General features: G+C 61.4%; 4 protein-coding genes across 4 annotated transcripts; all 4 read left to right on the top strand.

Moving 5' to 3' along the window:
• Positions 1-1,283: 1,283 nt before the first annotated feature.
• On the top strand, positions 1,284-4,589 carry LDBPK_170270 (hypothetical protein, conserved; the record flags this gene model as incomplete). Its single annotated transcript, XM_003859833.1, has 1 exon — positions 1,284-4,589. One exon carries the CDS (start codon positions 1,284-1,286, stop codon positions 4,587-4,589), a length of 3,306 nt encoding a protein of 1,101 aa, XP_003859881.1.
• Positions 4,590-6,869: 2,280 nt separating this feature from the next.
• On the top strand, positions 6,870-8,078 carry LDBPK_170260 (hypothetical protein, conserved; the record flags this gene model as incomplete). Its single annotated transcript, XM_003859832.1, has 1 exon — positions 6,870-8,078. One exon carries the CDS (start codon positions 6,870-6,872, stop codon positions 8,076-8,078), a length of 1,209 nt encoding a protein of 402 aa, XP_003859880.1.
• Positions 8,079-9,633: 1,555 nt separating this feature from the next.
• On the top strand, positions 9,634-10,902 carry LDBPK_170250 (peptidase t, putative; the record flags this gene model as incomplete). Its single annotated transcript, XM_003859831.1, has 1 exon — positions 9,634-10,902. The coding sequence occupies one exon, from the start codon at positions 9,634-9,636 to the stop codon at positions 10,900-10,902; it is 1,269 nt and encodes a 422-aa protein (XP_003859879.1).
• A 1,729-nt stretch (positions 10,903-12,631) lies between these two features.
• On the top strand, positions 12,632-15,235 carry LDBPK_170240 (hypothetical protein, unknown function; the record flags this gene model as incomplete). Its single annotated transcript, XM_003859830.1, has 1 exon — positions 12,632-15,235. The coding sequence occupies one exon, from the start codon at positions 12,632-12,634 to the stop codon at positions 15,233-15,235; it is 2,604 nt and encodes an 867-aa protein (XP_003859878.1).
• Positions 15,236-16,432: the final 1,197 nt, after the last annotated feature.

The raw sequence follows: 16,432 nt of genomic DNA, 5'->3' as shown, positions 1-16,432 counted from the left end.
GACTCGAGGGCGGAGGTGGACCTCGCGTTGCCTGGCAGAGAAGTGGAGTCGTCGAAGGCGAAATGCGCCTGTGCTGTGGTGGTTCCCTTCCCGACCGTATGTGCGACTCTTGCCTCTGTCGCCCCTTTTGGTGGTCCGGCTTTTACAGCAGGGGCTCGCGTCTGTTCTCTGTTTTCTCCTCGTTGTTTCTGCCTGTCACGCATTGGTGGAGCCTTGTGTGTGTGTGTGTGTGCTCGTGAGTAGTACGACACGCGCAGCGTGCATGCATGTATTTCTGTCAGTGCGTGCACACATGTATAACTGTTGTATTCTGTTACTTCCTCAGGCGTCAGATCTTTGATTTTCGTTTGCCTCTTGGGCGTTCCCCTCTGTGTGCAGTGTCTGGCGGGGCGCGCGGTGAGCGTTGCGCGAACGCGTGCGTGCGCGGCTGTGTGACTCTCGGAAACGGCAAGAGATGGATTTGACAGCTTGATGGCCATGGGGCTGAAGGTAACACCGCGCGTGCCGTATTGTTTGTGCGCGTGCATACGTGGACAATGTGTGTGTGCGTGCGTGTTCGTGAAGGACAGCAACCAAAAGAAAGGAAGGAAGAGCGGGCGCGGAAGTGGGAGGGGGAAAGAGAGAATGGAGGAGGAAGATACGGTTCGTGGAGAGCGGGCACGCACACGCACATGAGTACGTACGCCAGGCCCTTGCGCGCCGTGCCACACTTTTGCTTGCTTTTATGCCTTACAGGTATGCGCGGTTGCCGCTCTCCCTCTGCGTGTGTGTGTGTGTGCCTCCGCCTGCTTTGCGTTCTTCCGATGCCTCGCTCATCGGGAGCAGCTTCTGCTGCTGCGTGAAACCGCGACTGATCAGAGCCGTGGCAACCACCGCGGTGGTCATTGACGCGCCGACGGCGTTTCGTCTTCGTTGCTGTCCTCTCTCTCTTCACCGTCAACCCTCTCTTTGCGTACCCTTTCTTACCATTATTCGCATCCTTCATGCGGCGGCACGGGCATTGCCTGCGGGGGCTCTCTCCTCTGAACCTCTCGCGCTCCCACCCTCCATGTCCACCCAACACCTCTCCATCTTCCATTGGTGGGGCACACACACACACACACGCAGACGTGCACTATTCATCACTATACTCCTTTAATCCCCTCCTCCCACCGTCGCGCGCTCTCTTCCACGCACGAGCCCTTTCTCCCTCGCCGCCGTGAAGCTCATAGGCCCCCTCCCTCCCGTGTCATCCTCTCTTTGTCCTTCCCTCCGTTGTTTTTTCTTCTTGCGCCGTGTTCGGAATGGCGGCTCTCTTGCCATCAGCAGCGCCGCTGAGGATGCCGTGCCAGGTGGCCGATCGAATCCACGTTTACGGCCGCGTGAGGCCACCTGCCTCCCCCGACGCACCGCTGTGGATCACCGTGGACAGTAGAAACACGACTTTGCACTGCGGCAGCGCGGAGGAGGTGCTGCCGAAGACAGAGACCGTTTCGAAACGGCGGCCACCAACCACAGTGCATGTGACTCAATCGTCGAGCTTCACACTTGACGGCGTCGTCGGCGATGCCCGAGGGGTCGCCGCGCAGACTTTCTTTGACAGCACCGCCCGTTCCTGCGTGGAGGACTCTCTGCTGAAGGGGACAAATGCTACGGTTCTGTGCTGCGGCGAGAAAGGCACCGGCAAGACCACCACCATGTTTGGCGACGTGGCCGTTCCTGGGCTGTGCCAGCGCATCCTCGCCTCGCTCTTCGCTGTGGTGGAGGCACATTCCGAGCCCTCAACGTCCACGTTTCTTTCGGGTGTGGCGATGACTGCGCCCTCCACATATGACCTCGCGTCCCTGTGCTCGAGTGGCGCAGAGGAGGAGGAGGCGCGGCGCGGCTGCCGCACGCGGTTCCTGGTCAAACTCTCGTGCCTGGCGCTCCGTGGAGAGCACGTGGTGGACCTGCTCGCCGAGGCAGCACACGACATGCCCTCAAACGGGGCGTCGGCGTCGGTGCCGCGGCGGACAGCGCCACCCCCATTACCGGCTTCCTCGTCTCTATCGCTCTCTGCGAGGCCCAACATCACCATGGATCCACGAGGCAGAGTGTTAGTGCGCAACGTATCGAAAGTGACGTGCTGCAGCGCCGCCGACGCCATCGCCTTGATACACCAGAGTCGTCGTGCGCCGTCTTCAGCAGCGTCGCCTTGGTCTCCTGGCCACGTCGTCGTCATAGTGGACGTCACATGTGAAGAGGGCGAGGAGGCAAGCGCATCTCACCATATCATCCGCACGGCCAAGCTGTACCTCGTCGACTTGGCAGCCGCGGAGCAGCCGCGGCGCCGCAGCCAAAGGCCGCAGCCGCCGCCCTCGTCCACATCGCCCTCGTTGCCGGCTGCTGAAAGCGTCGTCACATCGCGCGGCGCCCGCTCCGAGGATTCGGCGATCCGGCATTCACTTGCAATACTCCAGCAGGTCATCACAGGGCTCTCGTCTTCGTCGACGGTAGTGGACGATGCGCCGCCTACGCGGCCTCCGTATAAGCAGAGCAAGCTGTCGATGCTGCTCAAAGGCCACCTTGGCGGCGGCTGTCGCACTCTTGTCATCGCGCATGTCCGGTCGGAAGAGGCGCACAGGCAGGAAACGCTGGCCACGCTACAGCTGGCGCGGCGGCTCTTGTGCGTGCCAGAGCATCCTACCTCTCGGGTCGTCGAGGACCCCGTGGTTCGGGTACGCCAGCTGCAGCGGCAGGTGGCGGCGCTGCAGGCGGAGCTGCGGCTGCAGATGGAGTTGAACCAGCACGCGGCAAGCTCTACAACAGCGCTTGCCGCCGCCGCCGCACCTGTCGATGCACCGACAGCCAAGAACGCGAAAGATGCGAAGAAGCGCTTCGGCGATGCCTCGGCCACGGATGCACAGGCGCGGTCGTCCAAATCCTTCACTGGACGGGTGAGTGACCGGTGCACCTCGCCGTCGCAGACACCGGCCGGGGCGGCGAGCGACTGCCATCCACTGCTGCGCCGCGCCGCCTCATCATCCGCTACGCCGGTCTCGGCTGCCCTGACCACAGGCGTAATGAACTTCGTTGCCGGACGCATCGCGGTACTCCCAGTCAGCACGGTGCTGGAGATGAACACGTGCTTCGAGCTGCTGCGGCAGTGTGTGACAGAGAGGGACATCCAGCTTCGCGCCGCAATCACAGACCTGCGTAAGGCAGAGGCTGCTACAGCAGCTGCATTCACGGCCCTGGCAGCGAGCAGCGCGCGCAGCTCCGTTTCCGAGCGGTATTCAGGGCGATCCATCTGCAGCGGAGGGGCCGGCCGACGCCGGATGCGCTCGATACGAGGCACGGCGAGTTTAGCGAGGGACACCCCCACCGCGGAGGGCAAGTGCCACTCTTCGATGGACTCGGTTCTGCCAACGTCGATAACGCCGCTGCCCAGATGTAACTCTTTGCGTACGACGCTACTCCATGAGCCGAGCCCGACTGTGCCGGCAACTGCTGGTGTCAAGGCAGGAAAGGGGTACGGCAGCGCTCCATCGGCTGCGGGGTTATCCCGAGGTGAGACCAAGGACACAGCCCCGCTTTCGCCGTTGCCGGGGCTGAGCGTCTTTCCATCGACGGGGCCCAACGCAGCTGCCGCCACAGCCAACGCCCCGCTTGCCGCTGCTGCTGGTGCGGCGCGGTCGGCGAATGAAGGGATCATATCTCCAGAAAACGAGGTGGTCTTTGCCCCCAACTACAACGAAGCGGCGTCTTTTAAGCCGTTTGCGCCGTCGTCGTCTCTCCAGTGTGCGCGGGTAGTCTCGAGCGCACCGGTGTCGCTGATCCGCCCTTTGTCAGCATCGAAGAGCACGGCAAGCGCGTCGCGAAAAGCCTCCGCCGCCCGGCAGCCGTCGACGCTGTGGGGCCGGGCGCCCACCGACTCGCTGGGCCCGTCTTCCTCGATCGAGGTGAACTCCACAGCGCAGGTGCGGCGATCACACTCGGCAGCTGATTCAGCGCTGCAGGCGAGTCCGGGCGAGTCTTCCGCGTTTCACATCTACACAACTCAGACAGCGGAGGGTGTGCAGCAGGTGCAGCAAGTGCGACACGAAGAGGAGGCACTTACCAGCCTAAGACTGCGTCTCGTGGCGGAGGTGACGGGTGATAGCTGTCACAGCGACACAGCCCTGGCAGACGAGTGTCGCTACCACGAGGGCCAGCTAACACGACGTCGCGAGGCGCTGCTGCGGAATTTTGAGTCGTGGTATCGCGCTCGTGTGCCTGCCGAGGACGACACCGCGGCTGCGGCGAATTCGTTGCAGAAACCTGCAGAGAATTCAAAGCAGCTGACGCTTGGGACGATGCGGCGACGGCTGCGGCGCCCTGCCACTGCTGGAAGCGCAGGGAGTGGTGGCGGTGGCGGCGATGTGGGTGAGCTCAGTGCTATCGCCATCAACGGCGTCGGAGGTAATGGCGCCTACAAGGTCTGGGGTGGCGTCAGGCCGGTTCTGCGTTCTGCCGCCTCTTTTTCCTCCGCCACACAGAAGGAGTCGGCTGACGAGGCTGCAGCGATAGCCATGTCGTCCGACATCTTCAGCGCAGCCGGTGCTTCGTCTGCCGCCTACTACTCCATGTGATCACGGCACGCTGTTTGAATCTGGGCTTCGCACACGATGCAGAGCTCTTCTGCCGCTGCGGGTGGTGGCTGTGATTGCGTGGTATTGTGCAACGGCGGATGTGGCTGCTGCTTGTTGCTCGCATCAGCTTTTACATGTGCGGTGCACCCCTTGCACTTAGGCATCACAAGCGTGCTGGCGAAACGGCCATGAAAGAGAAATGGGGGAGAGGGCAGGATGGCAGTTGGACGGAGGGTGCCGGTGGCTCAAGCACGCACACGCGCGCACAGAACGAGAGGGGAAGAGCGAGCAAAGCATTCGTTTGCTTCCCTCTCTCGCTAGCTGTTTCTCTTATTCTTGTTTGGGGTTGTTCGTGGATGCCCCGCCCTCCCCACGCGCCTCCCTTGCGTGCTCGCCTGTCTTCACGCACACGCATGTGCGTGTGCGTGTGCGGGCGCATTGCTTGCTTGAGCGCTTCCATTCATGTACAGTAGCCGCGCGCACCACTCGTGCTATGTGAGAGGGAGGGACGGTGATCGATAAGGACGGGGGGGGAGGGGGCGGGAGGATAAACATGGAGACAAGGGAGGGGCGTTTGGGCCCAGACGATCCAGCGTACACGCTTTTCCTATTATCTCATCAGCGCACAGACATAGAGAGGTGTGTGTGTGTGCCCATTCACTATGTACATGTTCTCTCCCTCCCTGCCTCTCCTCATCAGTTCAGTCTCTCCCTCCCTCTTCTCCCTGCCCTCCCTTTTCTCGTCTCTCCTGCACCGTCTGTGCTGCTCCCACGGCACCACGTAAAAGAGGAAAGACGACGGCGGCAGCAAAGAGGCTCACGCGGAGCGGTGATCAAAAACGAATGCTGCTGTGCTTTCCAACAAGAAGCGCATGCAGAGGCGGGTTGGGGGAGGATAGGGAGAGTGATACGGCTGCTGCTGCTGCGTATCGTTCCGTCCCCCTTTTCTGCGCGGAGAAACTCGTCGAGAACATCGTATTATCGTCGTGCACGGGCTCAGACACGGTTCATCACAGATGTGCCCATGAATGGGCTGGCCTGCTTGTCGTTCTCCCTCCTGCCTGCCTGCCTGTCTGCATGCTCCCTACAACAACCCGCACATGCCCCATCTTGTCCATCCGACCGTCTCCTCCTATACCGCACACACGCTCTTTGTCTCTCTCTCGGTCGCCCTCCCTCCCCGCACACAAGAGCTTTTGCTTCGCCGCCTTTCGCATCACCCGCTCAGTTGCGACTGGAAGTAGGCGCAGGCGGATCTGCGTGCGCCGAGTCTTGTTGTTCTGTTTTCTCTTCGGTATCGCCGTTGTACCCACCTCGCAGCCCTCCATCTCTTTCTTCCCTGCACGCATCACCCCTGTCACCACGATGGACGTCATACCGCTGGTTGCACAGGAGATTGTGGCTCGCTATCACAAGCAGGCAGGGGACCGCCCCATGGGCTCCGCCATCACGGTCGACCTTGCAGCGCTGCTGACGCGTCTCTGGCTGCTGAAGGAGCGTGACCGATTTGATGACGCCGGTGATGTGGCGGCGAGCGTTCTTCATATCGAAGCCCTGGCAGACGACGTGCTTGATTATCTTCTCCATCGCTGCAGTCTCCCTAGCCTCGCCACGTTGTCCTTGCAGGTCCGCTGCGACACGCTGCGCAGGTCTCGCGAAGAGCAGCAGCACAAGGCAGAGGTGAAGAAGGAGGCCATCCGAGTGCAGCTGGAGGGGGCACTGATGTCCATGGAGCCTGGGATGGTGAGCGCCGAACAAGTCTGGAACTCTCTCGCGGTCTGCTTTGTGCATCACTACAGTGACCTTGGCTCACTGGCGTCGGCCACGGCGAAGGCTGGTAGCGGCAGCAGCGGCACCTCCCACAGCGAGACTCTCTCTGCCGTCAGCGCGGCCCTCCCTCGTGCACAGGTGACTGCGTTCCTACGTCAGGACCGCGTGGAGCGGGCGGGCCAGCTGCGGCAGCTTCGTCGCATCGCATGGGGGCTGCGGCTCTATCAGAAGGAGACGGGCCGCGCCGCCGGCATGGACTTGATGTCGCTGTCCACCACTGTGGACACACCGCTGGCGGAGCTTGAGGCAAAGGCGGAGGAGGCGGTGGCTGAGCTGGAGCCACAGGTGCGCCTCTCGCGTGCACTGCTAGTGTCTCCGACCTGTCCTCTCGGTGCCGCGGCCCAGCAGCAGCTCAAGGAGGAGTACCACCACCTTCTTCTGGTCCAGCACGTTCTCCGGCATGTGCAGTGCGGTCTTCAGCAGCTCCGCGAGTGCATCAACAGCCGCGTCATGCAGCCATACGCATCGCTTTTAGCCGAGCTGCGGCAGTTGATGCCGGCGAGCAAAGCGGCCGCCGCTGCGCAGGCGGCCTCGTCCGCGGCCACCTCCGCCTCTTCACCGGCCGCCGCTGCCGCCGCACCTGGTGGGGCCGCGCCGAAGAAGGTGGTGTTCCCAAAGTTCATGGAGCTGGCTGACGCGTATGAGGCGGGCATGCGCTGTGCCGGTGAGCTCGCGCTTTGGTCGACGCTGCTGCGCGTTGCAACAGAGTCCGCCGCCGGATACGACTCGACGCTGCCCAGAACCGCCGCAGAGGAAGCGCTCGCCCTCGCGGGGGCTGCACCGGCACCCCCTGTCACCTCTGCCAGTGCCCTGGCTGCCGAGGTCGGTGCCCTGCTTGACTCCGACGCAACGCGGCAGCGACTTCCTCCTGGTGTTCACGTGCGCTACCGCGCCGACCTCCCGCTGCACACGGTCGACCCTACCGTGGCGCGGGTTTACCCCGAGTCCCTCTGCGCTATGCGAGGCTACTGCCCCGTTCAACTGCTCGCCGGGCGTCCAACCGCCGGGCTGCTGATACCTGGCCAAGTTCCGTCAGAGCCTTCATCGTCCTCGCCGTCGAAGACGTCGTTGGGATGTATGGAGGTGAGCGGCAGCGCCCGCCGCGTCGCCATGGCGCGCCCACTCTACTTCATCTTTGCGGACGCGACTGCGATGCGCGCCTTTGCGGCTGATCCGTGGCGGTACGTGGAGGGCTGCCTGCACCTTTTCCACGCCGCCGATCCGTGCCTGACTCTTGTGATGGGGAGAGCCGACGAACTGCCGCGCGAGCTGTACTTGGAGGGGGCGCGCGTGGTGGAGCGGCTGACGAGTGACTTAACAAGCGCACAGCACGAGCAGGAGAACAGGCAGAGCTGCGGCACGCAGACGGGGCAGATCGACTCTTACATCGACCACAACTACTTCTGGAACGAGTGGGATCTCCGTCGACACGCGCTGAAGCTGGCCAATCTCATGCAGATGCGCACGCATTCCTCGCAGACTGCCGCGCTGCACTTCCGCCGTGAGGCAGCGACGCAGGCAGACCCGAGAAAAGAATCCGAGGCGCAGACGCTGCACAATGCGGCAACGCAGCCGCCGCATGTCGCGCAGTATCTGAAGGGGCTTCGCGGCACTTACACGTCGGCGATTGAGCAGGTGCGCAAAGTCATCGAGCACTGAAGCAGATGCCGTGCCCTTGTCTCTGTATGCGCGTGCGTGTGGAGGTGTGCTCGGTATGGGGGAGTCTTCATGTGCTCGTCCTTGGCCGCCGGCTGCTTCATGCGTATGTGCAGTTGCTGCATGGCAGTCCTCCATCTTTCCCTCTTCCCGCCATCTCCCTGCCTCCCATCTCCTTCCCACGGACACTCATTACTGTTCTCGTCCTCGTGAGGGTGTGTGGTGAGTCAGCGGGTCGACGCTAATCATCGGTTTTCATTTTGCGTGAAGAAGTTGTGCTCCGTCGCTGCCTTTAGCAGCGCGTTCGTGGATCCCTTCACCCTTTGTTGGCCGACGAGGTACCACCGGATTCTCTTTCTCACGGGGGCATTTCTTGGTCTCGGCCCCCCCCCCCACCAAATGACGAGTGCGCGTCTTTCTGTTTCGATCTGTGCGCACTGAATCGTGTTGCTGGCATGTATACTATACTCATGTAAACTAGCGAAGAAGAAAACCGAAGGCGTTTGGTGATTCAGTGGGTGGTAGGGGCTCAAGGCAGTCGGCGTCGGTGCTCCTCTCGCCTCGCCTCTCTCTCGCTCTCGCGCATTGCTCGCCGATGCTCTCTTTTTCTGTTCAGCTTGAGCGCGCACTCTTGTCCTCGTGTGTGCCGTTTACGTCCATTCCAATCAGGCCCTCTGTCTCTTACACCCTCCTCCCCAACACGCACGACATCCCTCGTACCTCATGGCCTTTGCCCTATGCTTGCAACATGTATCTATATGTTATAGATACATGCGTCATGCTGCAACGGACTGCGCGCTTGAAAGATACAAAGAAGAGCGCAGCGACCTTTCTCAGTGTTGTCTCCCTTGTGCACGATGTGGCGCGCGTCATCGGCACGAATGGTTCACACGGAGATGATTGCGGCAGCGCTTCCGCCTTTCAAGGAAAGAGAGGCAAAGACGGAGGTGCAATGTAAGACGAGCGAACGTGTTATTCGATATCGTTACCGCCGTTGTCTCTGCAGCCTCTCTCTCTTTTTCTTTCTCTCTCACAGAGCGTCGACTTGGTGATGCGATGGGCTCTTTCGCCTCTCCTCCGAATCGTGCGGACTGCGTGAAGCGTTGGTGGCCCATTTCGATCACACGAATGTGTACGCACGCACGCCGTCTTCCCCTCCTCAAATCACCTCGCCTCACTCGTCCTCTTTGCCTTTTCTCTCTCTTTTTGTCTGCTGCCCTCCTCCCCCCGGTCACCACGGCCTGCCTACCTGCATGTGCCTGTGCGCGAGTTGCCCCCCGCCCTTCCTTCCGCAACCATCCTCCCATCGCTTGCCAACGGATGAGCATCCATCGCGCTTCATATATATATATACATACATACACACATACACATATCTATCTACATATGTGTGTATACATGATCAGCTCGCTTGCTCTTCGCAACGCACTCGCTTCGTTTTTTTTTTTGTTTGCTTGCCAGAATTGTTTAGATCCGCGTTTCCCTGCTGCATGTTCGATCGTGGCTTGTCGCGCTCCTCGTCTCCCCGTCCCCGCCGTCCCTCCACTTCTCCGCAGCCATGTCTCTCGCGCCGATCGAACACCGCCTGGAGCAGCGATTTCGCCGCTATTCCGCCATCACCACCCAGAGCGACCCCCGCAACCTCGGCAAATGCATCCCATCCACCCCCGGGCAGCAGGTGCTGGCGGAGCTGCTCGCCAAGGAGCTTCAGGCGATGGAGCTGCAGAACGTCATCTGCGATAAGTATGCAACTGTGACGGCGGTGAAGCCAGGCAATGTGCCCGGCGCTCCGCGCATCGGATTCATCTGCCACCTCGACACCTTCGACTGCGGTCTCTGCCCGCATGTGAAGGCTCAGAAGATTCGCTACACGGGCGGTGATGTATGCCTAAACAAGGAGAAGAACATTTGGATGAGGCTGAGGGAGCACGCAGTGCTGAACAAGTACGTTGGACAGGACATTCTTTTCAGCGACGGCACCAGCGTGCTCGGTGCGGACGACAAGGCCGCCATTGCGTCGGTGATGGAGATGGTTGCCAACCTCGACTCCAGTAAGGAGAAGCACGGCGACATCGTTATTTGCTTTGTGCCAGATGAGGAGATCGGCTTGGTAGGCGCGAAGCACCTCGACGTAAAGGGGCGCTTCAACGTCGACTTCGCCTACACGCTCGACTGCTGCGAGCTGGGAGAGATGGTGTACGAGTGCTTCAACGCCGCGAGTGCCACGATTAAGTTCACAGGTGTCTCGGCGCACCCGATGTCGGCCAAGGGCGTGATGGTGAACCCACTGCTGATGGCCGTGGACTTCATTTCCCAGTTCAACCGCGAGGAGACGCCCGAGTGCACGGAGCTGCGCGAGGGGTACTGGTGGTTCGCGAAGATGGATGCCAACTCCACCCAGGCGAGGCTCGAGGCAATGGTGCGCGAGCACGACCTCGCCAAGTACACGGCCCGCAAAACGTACATGCTCGATGTGGCCAAGAAGGTGCAGGCCAAGTATCCGACCGGCAAGGTTGAAATTGAGATTGAAGACGTGTATGCTAACATCGCGAACTCGCTTAAGGATGACTTCACTGCGATTGATCTGCTGGAGGCGATGAGGAAGGCGAGCGTGAAGCCGAACATTATCCCGATGCGTGGAGGCACCGACGGTGCAGCGCTCTCCGTGAAGGGCCTCCTCACCCCCAACTTCTTCACTGGTGCGCACAACTTCCACTCCTGCTTCGAGTTCCTTCCCATCCCGTCCTTCGTGAAGGCATATGAGGTGTGCCACAACATCGTCCTGCTCGGCGCTGATAAGCGCAAGAGGACGCCGTCCTTGCTGTAGGCGCGCTGAGGCAGAGCACGCCAAGCAGCAAGCAGTACGCAGGCAGACGCGCAGGCGTATAACTGGGTACTTTGTGCGCATAATATCTGCGCCGGGAACGCCCCGCTCGCCCAACACAGCGCCCCCATCCGCTTCTTCTCCAGGTGCTGTACTCGATGAGGAGAGAGGATGAATGAGCGTGTGCCTACGTGTGACAGCTGTAGATTTCCGTGTTCGGCATCTATCACGGTCGCAATAATGAGTGGAAAGCGAAAACGAAATGCCCGGCAGCCTCGTGTCGCCGTTGCGAGGGCGTGGGGGAAGGGGCGCAGGTACCATCCCAAAGAAAGGCGGGGGCGTCCCGAGCGACGCAGACATGCGTATGCACCTACAGAGAAGCACACGTGTGCAGTGCGTTGCGTGCCCCTCGCCCACGGAAGGCGGACACGCCCATCAACGCGTCTCCTGTCCGTGTTTACCCCCCCCCCGCTCCCGTCTCTGCGTCTCTCTTCATTCGCTCGCCCGCTCGTCCGCTAAAATTTTTTTTTCTCTGCTTTCTTTGCTTTGCCGCGTGTCTCTTCTTCCGTTGTTGGCGCATGTGCATACATATCTGTGCGCGTGTGTCTGCGTGCATGTATGCATATCTATATGCACAGATGGCCACCCGTATCGTCACGGGGCGGACTCTCGTCGCTCTGTTTGGCCTTGTATGCGCGCATGTGAGATACGGGGGTGGTGCTGGTGGGAAGGGGATCAAGTTCCTGACGCAACTGTGGGGGCATAGGTAGGTACCTATGCCCACGTGAAACGGGACTTCGGGGGTGGGGTGGAGTGGGCGGCACGGCGCGGCTAATGAAGCTCATAGACATGCGCGGGGACACATGCTCAGCAATATCCCGCCCATCTGCTTCCGTGCACACACACGTGCGCTTCAGCCCGCCGCGAAAAGGCGCACACATCGAGACGCATACACGTACGCATAGGCGAGATACACGCCCATGGGTAGATGCGCCACACCTGCTTTCGTTTTCCCTCCGCCTCTTTGTCCCTCTCTCGCTTCTCCACCTGACCGCACTCACGGAAACTTGAAATGCCCACGCTGGCCTGCTCTCTTTATTTCCCTTCCCTCTCTCTCGCGGAAATGTGCACACATATGTGTCGGTGTGCGTATCTCGATAGACGGCTGACGTATTCGTTTTCTTTTCGTCTCTTCCGTGCTGCCTCCTTATCGTCTCTCTCCTCATCCTCTTCGCCGCCCTCCTCTTCTACGAACACCCCTTCATGGGGGAGCCGGAAAAGGCGTGCGGACTGAGGTGAGTGGCGCAGTGCGTTTACACATGCGCATGCAACATACACAACAGCTCAAAGAAAGCAATAATGGATGACAAGGTGGGGAGCTGCCACCACGGCTGCAGCGCCTACTGCAGTGCCTCCTGAGGCTTGCTCACGCACCTGCTAAGTGCCGCTGCAGCCGATCTACACGCACGACCTTGTCCCTGCCGCACATGTGGTCTTCGCTACCTCGCTATCCCCTCCATACCTACTCTCTCTCCCTCAACACACCTGCGATACGATCCCTCCTCCATGCCCACACTTTCCAGGGACTACTCGACCCTTACCCCCCCCCCCCCCACACACACAAGCACCTTTGTGACGCTTCTTTGCAGGAACCACCTTTCTCTATCGCGTGTATCACTCGCTCCCTCCCTCTCTCTTGGCTGAAATGGCCTCGCCAAGCTCACCGCGGCGGATGCACGCACCGCTGTCGCCTGGATCGGTGTTGGGCGCTCCTTTTTTTGTTGTTGCAGCTATGCTTCTGCTCCATGGGGTGCCGGTGCGCGGATTCGATGGGGATGCGGTAACTGCGCCGCCCTCTGCCTCAACCGCTTTCACCGAGCACCCCTTTACTCTTCCCACAGCTGCATCGCTGCTGGACGTGCTGGCGAGCGACTTTTGCACCAGGACCGGGGAGGGTGAGGAGAGCAGCTGTACGCCCTCGGTGTCGCGGCTTCCCACGCACCCCGTGCTCATTCTCTTCACAGAGAGCAATGCTGGCCATTCCTCCACTCTTGCTGCCCTGCGCGCAAAGGTGCGACAGATCGCAACCGACGTACCGTCGTCGGTGCTGCGGGTGCACGAGTACGTGATACCGATGAGTGCCACCGAGCGCCGCCTTATCGAGTTGTTGCTCATAGGTGCCAGCCACGTACCTACACTGGCGCTCTTCCACGGCAGAGTTGCAAAGGTGCAGGTGGCCCCCGGCTCTATCGTTTCGGCGAGCCCCTTCCAGACACCAGTGCTGTACTCGACTACGCCGCTGGCGAGCGCCAGCTACCTCGAGCTGCGCTCCTGGGCGCTGAGTGAGCTGCCGGCCCGCTACGTCGACCCTGTCACCTTTCACCTTATACCAAGTCTCCAGTTCGTCTTCAGCCCAGCTGAGGTGCACGAAACGCTCCAACTTGTCCGCGACGCTCTCGAGGCAAGTGAGTCCCGCTCTGTCCTCCCGGCATTCGTGTCGATGGCCTACATGCGACTTACCAGGCACGGTTCGGAGGAGGTGCTCGCCGCTCTTTCCTCTATCGCCACACAAGCTGGCAACGCGGTGCTTACGCTGGTGACGGAGTCGGCGGAGGTGGCTGCGGCATGGGGTCTACGCGCAGAGCACACCTTCACGATGGCCCCGTGGTCCAGCACTGTTGCGGCATACTTGAACAGCTCTGCATCTGATGGATTTGCGGCATCTGTCTCAGATCTATCTCCACCGCAGTCCATCGGCACCGTGACCGAGCTGGCGGAGGCGACTGCTGGCTCGGCAGCATGGCGCGCTGCCTGTGCGGCGTCGGTCCGTGCTGAAATTGCGCAGCTGCAGAACTGGCGCCAGGCGATGAATGCCTTCAACACCACGAGCCCTCTCCGCCGGATCGACTCAGCCGCGCACCTCCTGCACGAGTTGAAAGCGCTGCAAAACGCGTTGAAAATTGTCTTTGTGCTGCGCGAGAGTGACGAGATGTGGTTCCACCACCACCTCGAGGTCGCAGCCGCTCTAGCGCGGCGGCTGCAGAGCACAACGGTGTTCTACAATACAACGACATTAGCGAAAGGGTCGAAGGCGCGCAGCCGCGTCGAGCGCTCTTGGACGCCGATCATGCGGTGTGACGTATTTTGGCTAGATGCTGAACAGCTGCCGGCGGTGGCGGACGGACTGCATGTGTCGCAGGTGCCATCGGTTCTCATCTTGGTGCCTCTGCAGTCGCGCTTCGGTGAAGGTGGCGATGGCGACAGGGCTGATGCTGCCGCTGCCGCCGGCGATGACGACCAGGCGGCCGCCGGCGCGTCTGAGGAGGCCGGCCTGCGCCGCCGTGACCCGTTCATCGGCATACACACAATTAATCGATACGACCTTCTCAAAGCTGCCTACATGGACGATGCGCAGATGACCCACGAGCCGGTGTCTGGAAAGGAGGCGCTGCCTCTTTTCCCCAGCGACAGCGACGCCCTCCTGCGTTTCTTGGCCAGTGGTAGCTTCCTCGGTGCTATGCAGTACACCATGAGCTCGACCCAACTCAGCACGCTCCGGGCGAAGGTGACGGAGTTGCCGGATGCCGTCCAGGCCGCCACGGCCAGCGGTGGCACCTCCAACAGACACTACCTCCAGCTGGACCGCCGCTACTACCCGTTGCGGGGGGCGGAGGAGCCGATGGAGGGGCCGGTGTACGTGCGCCAGATCCTGAACGGGTCTTCGCCGCTCCCGGTGCTTGGCAGTGACGACTCCGACACAGAGTTAGGGCGGCAGCCGGTTGGCGGGCGGAGTGGCACGCACCCCCGCGGCACCACCTCCGCGTCCCCGGATGAGGCGGACGAAAGGCTGCGTCAGCGCCGCGCTCGTGAGGAAGCCGCGGCGCTGAAGAGGAAGGCGGCGTGGGAGGCAAACTTGGCCAAGCGCCGACGGGAGAAGGCGGATCGGATGCGCCGCAAGGCTGCCGAGGACGCCGCAGAGCGGGAGCGGCAGCAGGAGGCTTTTCAGCAGGAGGTGAACGCTGCGCTGAAGGCGGAACAGGAGGGGGCTGGCGGTGGCGCTGGTGGCACGTGGGCATCGCAGCCGGAGGGCCTGCTGGTGCGCCGCCCCACCTTGGAAGATGCTTCCGAAGGCCTCGTAGAAGAGGGGCGCCGTAAGGGGAGGCCGCAGCGCCCCTTTGGTGAGGAAGTGGACTCGCAGGATGCCGCGCAGATTTTGCGTCGGCGGCGTCGACATCGGGAGTATCGCGAGTGGCTGGCCGACCGTCAGCTCATGGTGAACCGCTGCGTCACGGTGACAGAGAAGGGCAAGTTATCCTTGATGACCCGATGGGAGTGATAGAAGTGCTCGTGTGCTTCTGCCTTCATCCCCGTCAACGAGAAAAGGAGCTCCGGTGGTGGTGGTGGTGGGGCGGGTCAGGTGATTCTCTGCATCACAGTCTTTTGCCTTCTTCGCCTCAAGCCTTCTCTGCTCGCACCCACGTCCCTTCTGCCCAGCCTTTGCCGTGTTGTACGCGCACCGCACAACTTGGTTCCTGTTGTCTTACACGCACACACGCACCTTTTCGGCGCTTGCGTGCGCGTGAGGCGGGAAATGGCGCCTGCACGAGTTGTTGATGTCCCCCCTTTCCGCCCTTCTCGTTATATCCTCACTGCTCGCATCTCTTTCGTCGGTGCGTCCTGCTCCTCTGCTGCGTATGATGGGCTACACACATGCGCGATGGCAGGCAACGCCACAAATGCAGATCGACACAGACAGGCAGGCACATAGAGACGTGCAAGACAGCCTCCCTGGGCAGTATCCGCACGCGTGGCCCTGGTCACCTGGCGCATGCACGTATGGCGGCGGAAGAGGTATGATTCCCTGGAGAGAGTGGACGAGACACTTTAGGGGGCTGCGCGTCAGCGTGTGTGTGCGCGCGACTGCGACCCCGCGGATGTCTCCGCTCCAAGCGAGCTGGGGTCGAGTGCGGCGCGAGCATTCCACTTCGTTTCCGTCAAGACCCTTTCGCTCCCGCCTGCTCTCTCGTCCGCAGACTGGCCCGTTCCGCTTGTGTGTGCGCATGTGCCGTCTTCTCTTCGCTCTTTCTGTCTTGGTGTCAACGCGGCCTCCCACCGCCATCAACACGCCTGAACCCGTGTCTCTTCGCCTCCTCATTTCTTCAGCCCTGCGCGTGTTTTCTGTGCCTGCCTGTGCACATATCAGCGGAGGTTGTGCACGCATACCCCAATGTATGGTGATTCTAACGGCGCGCCTTGGAGAGGGCGTGCTGGCGACCAACTCTCGCTCGCTCGCTGACTCTCGGCACCCTCGCTCCTGATTTCCTGCTCTGCGCCGGCAAGCGAGTGGGCACGAGTCCCCGCGGGCACCATACTTATTCCTTCCTCTGTGTACTCCATTCATTCACGTCCGCACGCATTCCTCGCGACACGGCGGTGCGACGAGGTCGGGGGGACGATGTGGCCTGCCCCCCTCGCTGCCCAGTGGCGGCGCGCTCTTTGCCCTGCCTGTGAGTGCGCCTTCCTGCTGCCGTAT

Source organism: Leishmania donovani, chromosome 17 (assembly GCF_000227135.1).
Source record: "Leishmania donovani BPK282A1 complete genome, chromosome 17".
Lineage (NCBI taxonomy): Eukaryota > Euglenozoa > Kinetoplastea > Trypanosomatida > Trypanosomatidae > Leishmania > Leishmania donovani.
Note: the sequence above shows the minus strand (reverse complement) of the source record. Positions and strands in the feature narration are given on the sequence as shown.